Source organism: Lagenorhynchus albirostris, chromosome 5, assembly GCF_949774975.1.
Source record: "Lagenorhynchus albirostris chromosome 5, mLagAlb1.1, whole genome shotgun sequence".
In the NCBI taxonomy this organism is placed as follows: Eukaryota; Metazoa; Chordata; class Mammalia; order Artiodactyla; family Delphinidae; genus Lagenorhynchus; species Lagenorhynchus albirostris.
Genome location: NC_083099.1, coordinates 143,683,062 through 143,693,687, shown reverse-complemented (window position 1 = coordinate 143,693,687; position 10,626 = coordinate 143,683,062). Strand labels below are relative to the sequence as shown.

The 10,626-nt window shown below is 64.4% G+C and overlaps 1 protein-coding gene across 1 annotated transcript; it reads right to left on the bottom strand.

Annotated features, from left to right (window-relative positions):
• Nucleotides 1–277: 277 nt before the first annotated feature.
• On the bottom strand, nt 278–10,214 carry GATD3 (glutamine amidotransferase class 1 domain containing 3). The gene is made up of 7 exons (XM_060151044.1): nt 10,017–10,214; nt 9,774–9,826; nt 8,247–8,360; nt 7,218–7,337; nt 4,796–4,888; nt 2,073–2,229; nt 278–795 (listed from the first exon to the last, which is right to left on the bottom strand). The coding sequence occupies exons 1-7, from the start codon at nt 10,173–10,175 to the stop codon at nt 667–669; spliced, it is 825 nt and encodes a 274-aa protein (XP_060007027.1). The 5' UTR covers nt 10,176–10,214; the 3' UTR covers nt 278–666.
• Between the last annotated feature and the right edge of the window lie 412 nt (nt 10,215–10,626).

Below are 10,626 nucleotides of genomic sequence, written 5' to 3'. Positions count from 1 at the left end.
ACTTCATCGCTCCTCCCGCACGGCCCACGCCCCCCACGCCCCCTCCCGGGGCCTGGGCCCACCTGCAGGTCCACACAGGCTGAGCTCCTGCACCCTCCCTTCCTGAAACAAAGAGACCTGAGCCTAAGGTACGGAGCCTCGTGTGTGGCCCTCACCTGCTGGGCTCAGGGGGCCTGGAACAGAACTGCCCATGTCTGTTTCGGACAGAAGTTTCCTCTCCCCAAAGGGCCTGCCTGCTCTAGAAAGCTGCGGACTGTTCTAATTAATACGTGCCCACTCCAGGTTAGAGAAGCTTTAATTGTCGATGAGGTGGTATTCTGGTTTCCTGATTATTAGATTGACAAGCTTAAAGATTGTTTCCTTCCAAATACTGAGTGAGGTGCTCTGACGCGAGCCCGGCCTAGGACTGCCGTCCTCTCCCGCCCTCCGGCTGGCGCACAAAGGCAGACGACCTCAGGCTGTAAGCTGCACACGAGGCCAGGTGACAGCGCCCCTCAGACGGTGGGCCCTGCCGCCCCGGCCGCACTCCTGGAGAGGGCGTCTACCCCGGACCCCGAGCGTATCGCGAGCGCCCTCCTTACAAAGAAAATGCCTGCAGGTTCAAGCGAAGAAATCAATTCCTGCGCGCTTCCAAGCTGACAGGCGAGCAGCCCCGCACCGAGGGCCTCACTTGCTGGCGAGTTCCAGCACCTTGCTCACCATGGCCCCGAGCCCGTCGTGAATGTGGTGGAAGGCCGTGTCACACATGAAGGCCGGGGTCGTGACCACCTTGTTCTTCCGGTCCACGTGAGCCTCGTGCACACAGGTTACGGAAGAACACTGCACAGCTGGAGCAGACGGCGCGTGGCGTCAGGCGCCGCCCACCCTCCCAGACGCGCGCCCCACCCCCACCCCCCCCAGACGCGCACCCCACCCCCACCCCAGCGCCACCCGGAAGACAGCTGGAGCAGACGGCGCGTGGCGTCAGGCACCGCCCACCCCTCCCAGACGCGCACCCCACCCCCACCCCCTCCCAGACGCGCACCCCACCCCCACCCCAGCGCCACCTGGAAGGGGTTTTCTGCACCCCCTGCGCTACTTTAACTGAAAACCCTGGAACCTGACCCCACGGGCTGCTTCCTAACACACGTCCCAGCAGGGGGCCTCACGGGACCCATGGCTGCAGACGTGGGCCTGACGCCAGAGCACCAGCCGGGACCCCGGGGCCACCCTGAAGGCAGCGCAGCACTGCCATCCTTCGCGTCGAGAGACTGCATTAGAGGCTTGTCCGAACGCCCGCTGTGAGCACGGGGCAACCGGACCCGGGCCCCAGCCTCAGCACAGAGGCGCCTCACCTCCTCCCTGAGACCTGCTTCCTGAGCCAACGCCAAGCCCCACGTCTGGGGCTGGCCGCTCTGTGCTGGAAGGGGAGGGACATTCACGCCTGAAACTGCCTGCAAGTAGAGACACACCGAGGAGCGCGCCCCGGCCAGGACAGACGCCCGGAGGGTAACGGGCTGGTCTCCTGCGCCTCCTGGGGCCCCGCGCCGTTCTGCTGCTGACTCCGGCCCCCATGGAGACCCTCGGGTCCAGGCGCAGAGCTGGAAGGCGGGTAGCCTGTGGTCTGAGGCTCTCTACAGCCGCAGCGCACCCTGGTGACCTCAGGACACAGAGGACCCGCTTGCAGGAAGAATGGGGGCGACAAGGCTGCCAGGGGTGGCCCTCCGTCTGGGCCACCCAGGGGACTGCCACCAGATAAGGACAAGCAGCCCTCGCGCCTTCCACCCCGGCCTTTGGCCCGGCACCGGGTCCTCACTCTCCCTCCGCCACAGGCAGCGCCCTACCCCCCCGCCGCGAGCCACGGCCGTCTCCTCACCCGACCCACCGAGCCCCCCGCCTGGGGTGTGCTGAGCTCAGCCAGCGTCACTGCGGGGACTTGGGAACGTGACCACTGCATGGCGGAGGGGTCACAGCCTCGGGTGCTACGCCCCTCCACGCACATGCCCTGGTCGCCCCGGCTGTGCAGCACCCCAGGGTGGCCCCGAGGGGCCAGAGGGCGGTTTCCCACGTCGCCCCCGCTGCTGGAAGGATATGGTCACTCCTGTCACGCAGTGCTTGGCACCCAGGGCTTTGATGACCTGCGCGGTCCCAGCGTGCGGCCACCTGCCGCCTTCCTCCTGCTCGTGGCCCACGGTGACCTCGACGCTTCTGAGCACTTTGGCCGCGAGGACGGGAGCGATGCAGCACAAGCTGAAAGGCGAGGAAAGGAGGATCAGCTCAGGGCTGTGCATGTGGCCGCCAGGCCGGGGGCCCAGCAAGTCATGCTTAGAGAATGCGGTCAGTCTCAGAAAAGGGCACAGACACCAATGCCATGGGGACGGAACACCCAGTGCCAGAGCCTCTGCCAGCTCCGCGGGCTGGAGCCTGCCCCTGCCCCTGGCAGTTGTGACCAGTGGAGCATGGGGCGGCCTCCAGGCACCCGGCGTCAGGCTGGAGAGCGGCGGAGGGCAGCCAGCTGAGGCCCGGCTGCCAGACACGCACAGGCACCTGACACGGTGCCCAGGGTGCAAAGGTCCACCCGGAGAGAAGGCCACAGACGGCGGCGCTGTCTTCAGCCCAAGCTTTAGGGTGGTTTGTCGCACAGCAACTGAGAAGCCCAGCTGTACTGACCGGCTGAGACCCATCCCCTTCTCTGGAGGGGACACAGGGGGCTGGGGGACACGGTCCAAGCAGCAGCCTCGCCTGACCTGCCGGTGCGGAGCCAGGGGCCCTGTCCTGGCGGCGTGCCAAACCCTCCCCAGGTCCCCGTGAGCAGGCTGCCCGGAGGCGTCCAAGCCCTGAAGGTCCATGCCGGACGCCTGCCCTCGGGGCTCCTCCGAGGTCCTGCTCTTCACCGGGGGCCCCACCCGGCAACTCCTGGGCCCCTGGGTCAGCCAACACGGAGGCCCCCAGCAGCCAGGGCGTCACCAGGGCCCTGCCCCCCGCGAGAACACGCGTGACGCCTGCCACAGCTGCTCCAGCCGGGCCGGTCCCCCTCCCCTGGGGTCCACACCCCTCTGGCTGCGCCCACCACCCCGTCTGCTCAACTGGTCCTCTGAGCTGACCGCAACACAACGTGGTGAGAACACACCTACACGCTCGTTCAGTGCCGAGACAACTGCCACAACTCCTGTTCAGGGACCACGAGACAAACCCCCTCAGCCCCGAGCAGGTGAGCGTCATCGCAACGGCCATCTTGGGAATCTGTCACGTCAACAGGTCCCCAGGCACCTGACTCTGCGGGCGACGCCCGAGACGGAGGCTGGGCTGCCTGCCCGTCCTTGGTCGGGGGCTACCGCACTGCGCGGAGGGAAGCACGGGCCCGGCAGCAGAGCCGGCTGGACCCCTCGCTCTGTCCGTGCTTCTGACGAGGTCAAGGAGCGACGGGCGGCCCGGAAGGGGGGCGCGAGGTGCCCTGACCCGGAAAGGGCGTTCTGCACGCGGCCAGACAGCGCTGCTGCTTTTAGAGACAGACGCGTAGCCTACCGCACGAGGGGCTGAACGGAGCTGCCCAGTGACACGGCAGCCGGTACAGGACCGTGTCACCGTCCCGCACCCTCCACCCCAGGGTGACCTGGGTTCTTCTCCAGCTCAGCTGAGAGGCGCCTGTTCACTCAAGTGGACAGGGTGCCTGCCGTGAGGTGGCCAATCTGCTGGGCTTCTGTCCCGTTTGTCGTGCTGACTTTTTAGAGAAAGGGAGCTGGGTCCCCGCCCCGGGCGCTCGCCCCCACACACCGGTGCTGCCCCAGCGGGTCCCCAGGAGGTGATAGGCTGGGCGCTGCGAGGGCAGGTATGCCCCTGGGCTACGGCCGCTGGTGGGGGTGCCTGCAATGCTGAGTGGGCAGGGCCTCCAGTGAGTGGCCACAGGTCTGGGAAGGACGCTGCCCCTGGGGGACTGTCCTCTGCAGCCTCTGTGCCCCGTTCAGACCCAATGCTCTAACACCCTCATTCTTCTCCAGTTTCCAACGGGAGGCAGCGAGCAGCCATGTGATGGAAAGCCCGGCAGATTTTGTTCTTAGTGCATCTGTGCACCGCTGTGCTCCTGGGAGGACTTCCCCAGCCAGGGATGACTCCAAAGCGTGCGACCCACACGCCCCAGCACCAGCGCCGTGCGCCAACGCCCATGGTAAAGCAGCACCGAGGGCCCCCCCCCCCCAGGACGCTCGTGGGACGGGCAGCCTGACAAGCAGGTCTGACGGTGGGGTCGCCGCCACTCGTCCGCAAGCGCCTCCTGGTGTGGGTTACGACTGGCCTCGCCCGTCTGCCAGGCCGAGGACCCGGGCCAGGCTGTGAGCAGTGGCTGGGCCCGTGAATGTGGGCCCAGTGTGTGGCCACCGCAGGATCCGGTCCCCAAGGAAGGGCAGCTGAGAGCGACAGGGGTTGGGAATGGTGCTCACGGCAGCCGTGGCATGAGGAAGGACAGGGGTCAGCTAGCTGAGGGGTGCTCCAAGCCAGGACGGGAAGGCGGAGGCCAGGCATGGGGAGAGGACTGGCAAAGGCTGGGGGCCACGGAAGGACTTGGGAACCTTCTAGACCCTGAGAGGATCATCCCCTCCCCTCCTAAGTCATCAGGAGAAATTAACGAAACCACACGACCACAGAATTTTCAGAGCAGGAAGGCGCCTGTGAGATCACACGAAACCCCCTCAGTTATAACAAGAAAAGGGGCTGAGGGTCTCCAAGACCACACAGCTCCAGGCGCCAGCTCCTGGCTGTGAGCCACGGCCTCGGCCACCGCCCTCCTCCACCACTGCCGGGCCCGCTGGGCCACACGTACCCGATGGGCTTCCCGGCCTGGTGGAACTCCTTCAGGACGCGTTCCACGTCTTTATTCACCTTGCAGTCGCCCCCGTCTACGGCGAACGTGCTCCTGCCACGAGAAGAGGCTTCCTTAGACCGCAGGGCTCAACACCTGCCTGCCTGGGGAGCCCCAGCCCCACTCCCCACCCCCCGGGATCCTGCGTGCTCCACGAACTTCTCAGCAACTGCAGAAAGTGACACGTGTGTGCAAGTACGTGTGCACGGCCTTTCACGTAATTACACGTACACGTGTATTTTTTTCTATTTTTTGAAACATAAAGCAGCGTGGGAGGTTAAAGGCAGGGAGGCCAGCAGAGGTGAAGGGGAAGCTGACACGCAGGCGCTCGGGCCGTGAGCTCGGCCCACCCAGGAACAGCAGGACGTGCCATTGGCCCCAAACCAGCGACAGATGCTGCCCTTCACTAACAAGGAAGAGAAACCCAAACCAAACAAGAGGCCGTCTCTTTCACCACAGCAGGACCGCGGGGGGGTCTGGAACGGCCTCCCTCCCGGTCGGCGGGCTCACACCAGTACTGTCTCTTTGGAAGGCAAACTCAGACCCATCAAATTTCAAAGGCCACGCCTCTCAGCCAGGAGCCCCATCCCGGGCTTCCTCCGCCTCGTTCACGGGGTTGACGCCTCTGCCCCGGGCACCCCGTGCGTCGCGCGCACGACGGGACAACCTGTGCGTGTGAGGGATGCCGGCTACCCTGAAGCGGTTTCTCAGGTTACATACTTTAAACACATGTACGTCAGTCGTACCTCCAAAAGGTGTAAAACAAAAGAGAGAACGGGAAGTCCGGGAGTCCCGTCAGCACTGGGTCGCCTACACAACGGGATCTGTGTGTGCGGCTGCCAGACGTTTAAGGGACAAGCCTCAGCGTTAAGTGAAAGACGCCAAGTGCAGAACGAGAGGCTACCATCTGGTTGGATTTTTAACGCAGACATATACGTGACTCTCTCGGAAAATGAAAAGCTGGCAGCATTGCCACAGGTGATCCTGGGGTCCCAAGCAGGAAGAACTGGGCTTCCACAGTGAATGTGTCATACAGACCTCGCCTGCTGCCCCCTGTGCGCCGCACAGACCGCTGATGAGCCGGCCTTTCCTCTGGAAAGGTCAGAAAGACTGGGACCAGCGGCCAGAAATCCCAGCTTCCCCCAAGGGTCTGGGAGGCCACAGACACGGATGCTGACCCAAGGCCCTGCTTCCTTGTACACCGAGACGCACCACCACTAAGTCACCCGAGGCAGGGTGTCAGCCACGCCAGGGACATAACCCCAACGCACCCTCAAGCTACCCTCACACCAGGCGAGGTCTAAGGGCTGAGAGAAGGCACAGGGTCTGTGAATCCAGCTCATCTTTCAGAGAAAGAAACCCGGTCCCGTAAGAAGGACAAGGCCAGCCGACGCAGACTGTGATCTGCCATCTCCCACCAGGGGGCTCAGGAGGATGGCGATGCAGGGAAAGCACTCCCAGGCTGGCTCTGGGAGAGGGAGTGGACACGAGGCAGGGCAGGGGTCCAGGCGGGAGGAAGGACTGTGGGAAAACCGGTGGGAACGTGGAGAAAAGAGGTGCTCTGGTGACGGCTGCAAGCAGAAAGGAGCCTCAAGATGTCAGGACGCGGAAGGACCAAGCGCAGAGGTGGACCTCAGGGAACGTAACGGCCTCTGCCCCCGCTCCTGGGTGCACGGCGCCCGGACAGACAGAGCGCCAGCTGGGAGGCCCTCGCGCTGCTGCGGGAACCTCAATGACCAAGCGGTCAGCTGACCAAAACGCACGTAGTCCAGGCTGTGACGCATGCTGCCCCGTGTTTAAAGCCCCAAAGCCGCGGGGCGCAGCTGCTGGGTGCTTTCCTGCAGTCCTCGAGCCCCCTCCGTCACGGGAGCAGCAGCCCCGCGCCACGTCGGAAGGGACGTGCTGGGCCAGCAAGGCCAGCGCGAGAGAATTTCCATGAAACGCGGAGAAGAAAGGAAGGAAGGAGAGAACAAAAAGAGAACCTGAAACCCAAAGTACATCACAGCTGCGGTGTGACGGCCTCCTAGGCTTGAGGTCCAGTTACCGTGGCAACAACCCAAACAGCAAAAAAAAGATCTCCCTTCCTCCGGTCAGGACCATCCTCCCAACGGCCCAACCAGAAAGGCACTTTTCCGCGCTGCAAGGTCCACAGGAGAGCAGGTGTCTGCAGGGAACACGTACACGGACGGGTTCTGATGTGACGAGACCCTAGCACCACACCTGGATGGCCAGGTCCCAGGAGCCTCCTCCCACCAGGGTTCCCTGTCATGGGGCAGCTGCGTCGTCGCTGGGCCAGACCCCCCAAGAGCTGCTCCCATCACCACCGCATCCCCGTCTAACAGTCCAGGGGAAAAGCAGGAGAGCCCCGAGCCGAAACACGTACAGGTTTTTGGCAGCTCCGAAGCCCCCGGGGAAGACGGCCGCGTCGTGGTTAGCAGCGCTGAGTTTGGCCAGGTCGGTGATCTTGCCGCGGGCGATCCTCGCGGACTCAGTCAGAACATTCCTGGGGAAGAGCAGAGAGAGGCCCCCAGCAGGTTCAGTGTGTGGACAGACGGGAGAACGGGGCAGGAAGGAGCCTCCACGAGACAAGAGGACCTGTTCTCCCGGCTCACAGGCGGTGCGGGTTGCTCCCCAGAAAAGGCGCCACAGCGACAGTGACCACAGCCGGTCTGTGCTCGAAACGTCCCCTGGAGCCCTTTCAGATGGGCGCTTCCGAACCACCACGCCTAGTCACCCGGACTCCTGTGTCAGGCAGGGCCACCAGGGAGCATTTGGCGCTGGGAACGGACGGTGATGGAACCGCGGGGGCAGCGTTAAGAAGCAACTCTGAGGGACGAGTGAGGCAGCCCCGGACCGGCCGCAGAGGGAGCTCCTCCCAGCCCCGGCTGCGCGGCCCAGGGCCCAGGTCCTGACTGGGCCGCAGCCCCAGGAGACGGCACCGCGGCTCCTTCCCACCGCCCCGTCTCTCACTGTCTGCACCCGCTGGAGGGCACCTGGGAACCACAGCCCCCAGGGGCCATCGCCCTGCAGTCTGGGCCAGGCTGGAGCGGGGAGGTGGGTCTCAGCGGATGTGAGGCCAGGGCCGCACTCCCCTCGGGAACAGAAATGCTGGTGGGAGCTGCTCACAGATACGTGGGTCCAAACGGGTGGACGAGGATTGAGACCAAATGAACGCACGGGCATTCGGTGAGAACGAAGGCGCGAGGAGCTCACTCAGGGGGAACCTTCCTCCACTGCTCCAACAGTGCTGGACGGCGAGGGACGTCCTGGGGTCCGGCACAGCGTCAGGACCACTGCTGCCAGGTCCCCTTAAACGCGGACTCGGCTCCCAGCTAAGACGAAGCAACCGCGCGCACGTTCTTGGGGAGTTTCAACCTGTGCACGTTCAAGGACAACGAGGAGGGGCCCGTACCTGGTTTCGCCCTCAGAAGGCTGCCCCTTGGTGTGGTCAATCACGTGCATCTGAGGGATGTCAGGAGCGAAGATCTGGACCTCGGCCCCCGCACGGCTCAGGTGAACCAGTATCCTGCACAGGAGGGAATCAGACCAGACATGTGCCTGGCCCAGCTTTACCTGCCACCGGGTGTTTAAAGACAGTGTTTTAGGTGACTGACAGGTATACACTTCTCACATAGGTTAACAACCTCCTTGCTTTGCAAAAAGTCACGACTAGCTTGCTAACGACCCCAATGCCCTCTATTTGAGTTCGTTGTCACTGAACTGGCCTGTGGAGACCAGCTAGCCGCCCCCAGGCTCCCTTTACAAACCAGGCCGTAGGGACGGGTGACCCGGCAACTGTCACAGCCTGGATGTCTGCATTCCCAGGCTCCTTCTGGGTGTTCTTCCTCCCATGGGCCAATCCACAATGGCCTCGAGGGGTTGAGGAGGGCTTTCAGTCTCCAAAGTAAGTTCAGCTCCTGGTCTCCCCAACCTTCCCCTCATGGGGATGGGAGACACCCACGCAACCCTGGGGGCTGCTACTGATGCCAGCATCTACCAAGGGTTGCTCTGCGGCAGGTCCGAGTCCAATCACTGGCACGAAACCTGTCCCTGGCAGTGCTGTCACTACCCACTTCCAGAGAAAGAGGAGACACGAGACCCCAAGACAGATCACAGCTGTCCCCTGGTAGGGCTGGGACCCCTGGACTGGGGTTCAGCTCCTCGGAACCTCGCGGGCACTCGACCTACAACTCCTTGCTCTGCCCGGGAGGTTTCAAGCTGCTGGCTATTCCTCCCCGCCTCCTCTCTCCTGCCCCACCCTGCTCAGCCCCCATCAGGAAACTCCTGGCCCTCTCCACCCACCAGCCCAGAACGCTCTAAAGTTCACTCTCTGTCCGGCCACCGCCAGCACCCGCTGGCCACGCCCAGCGGCCACCCCCAGACACCAGCCTCAGGCTCCTCCGGGGACCAGCGAGGCCCCGCAATTGGGAGGGGTGTGTTCCCCAACCACCACCTAACTCTCCCCTTCAACTAACTCTGAACCTGACAGCCCCTACGGTCCTGCTCACAGGAACTTTTTAAGTAAATCGATCAAAGGACAAACTACTCGGCAACAGCTGGCAGGCTACCCCAATGACATCGGTCTACGGCGAGGTCACTGCACAGCCCTTAAAAATCATGCTGTAAAGACGGAGAAGAGCTCTCTGATTTCCAACACGCAGGACCGTTTGATCCCAATGTGTACAACACGTGGGTGTGGAAAAACAGCAGAACAAATGTTAAGTGGTTAGCACTGTGTTTAGTATCACAGGTGATACTAAAAAGCTCATTTTATATCTCCCTGTACGTTACACGCATTGAGTTTAAACGTTGTCCTTCGCGCCGCCCTGAGTCTGGTCCAGCAGTCCTCTCTGCCTTCCTAACCAGCAGGAAGGCTTCTCCGAACGGTTCAGGAAAAGGGGGACCGCCCCTCCCGAGGGCGAGCCGCCCAGGGGCTTACGATGAGGCCTCATGGAGCTCTGTCCCGTCGTAGACCCCGCATCCGGACAGCACCTGCAGGGATGGAGGGCCGGTCACGGGGGTCACGCGGTCCACCGGGCGGGCCGACCGCCTCCCGCAAGGGGAGGGGCCGACCTGGGGGAGAGGGAGGTCAGCGCGAGGGAGGCGGTGGGGGGCGGAGGGGCCGCCCGCGGGCACGGGGAGGGTGGGAAGGCCGACCTCGGCGCCCCGCCCGTCCGCTCACCACTGCGACCCTGGCCACGGGGCGCGGCGCGGAGGCGTGGAAGGCCGCGCGCGGGGACTGCGCCGCTCCGCCGAACGGCAGCGCACACAGGCCGGAGCGCGGCGCGAAGGCGGCGGTCACCGCTAGCCTGGACGCCACCAGAGCCCGGAGGGCCGCCATCCTGCGCGAGGACACCGGGGTCGCAGGGTCACGGTGAGCGGAGCCGCGCCTGCGTACTGCCGCCGCCCTGCCCGCGAGCGCGCCGGTGGGCGGGGCCGCGCCTGCGCCGTCGCCCGTGGCTCGCGCTCAACCCGGCAAGGGCTCGTGGCTCCGCAGCAGGTCCACGCGGCTTTGGGCACCGCCCCCGTCCCGCCCCGCGGCGGCGTCGCCGGGAGGCGCGCACGGTCGCGGTTGCCGAGAAGCGCTGTGCTGAGATACGGGCTCTGGAGTTAACTTGTGTCGTCAAGAGGCCTCAACGTGACTCCGCGACACCGAGTGGCCGGTGCCCAAGTGTCCAGTTCTCATCTGCGGCCCCCTTTCCCGGCCGCTGAGTCCAGGCCGGAGTGAGGCCCTCCCGCTGCAGCGGCCCGGCGCCCCTCCCCTCCTGCTCTTCGCCTTTCTGTTGACGTGG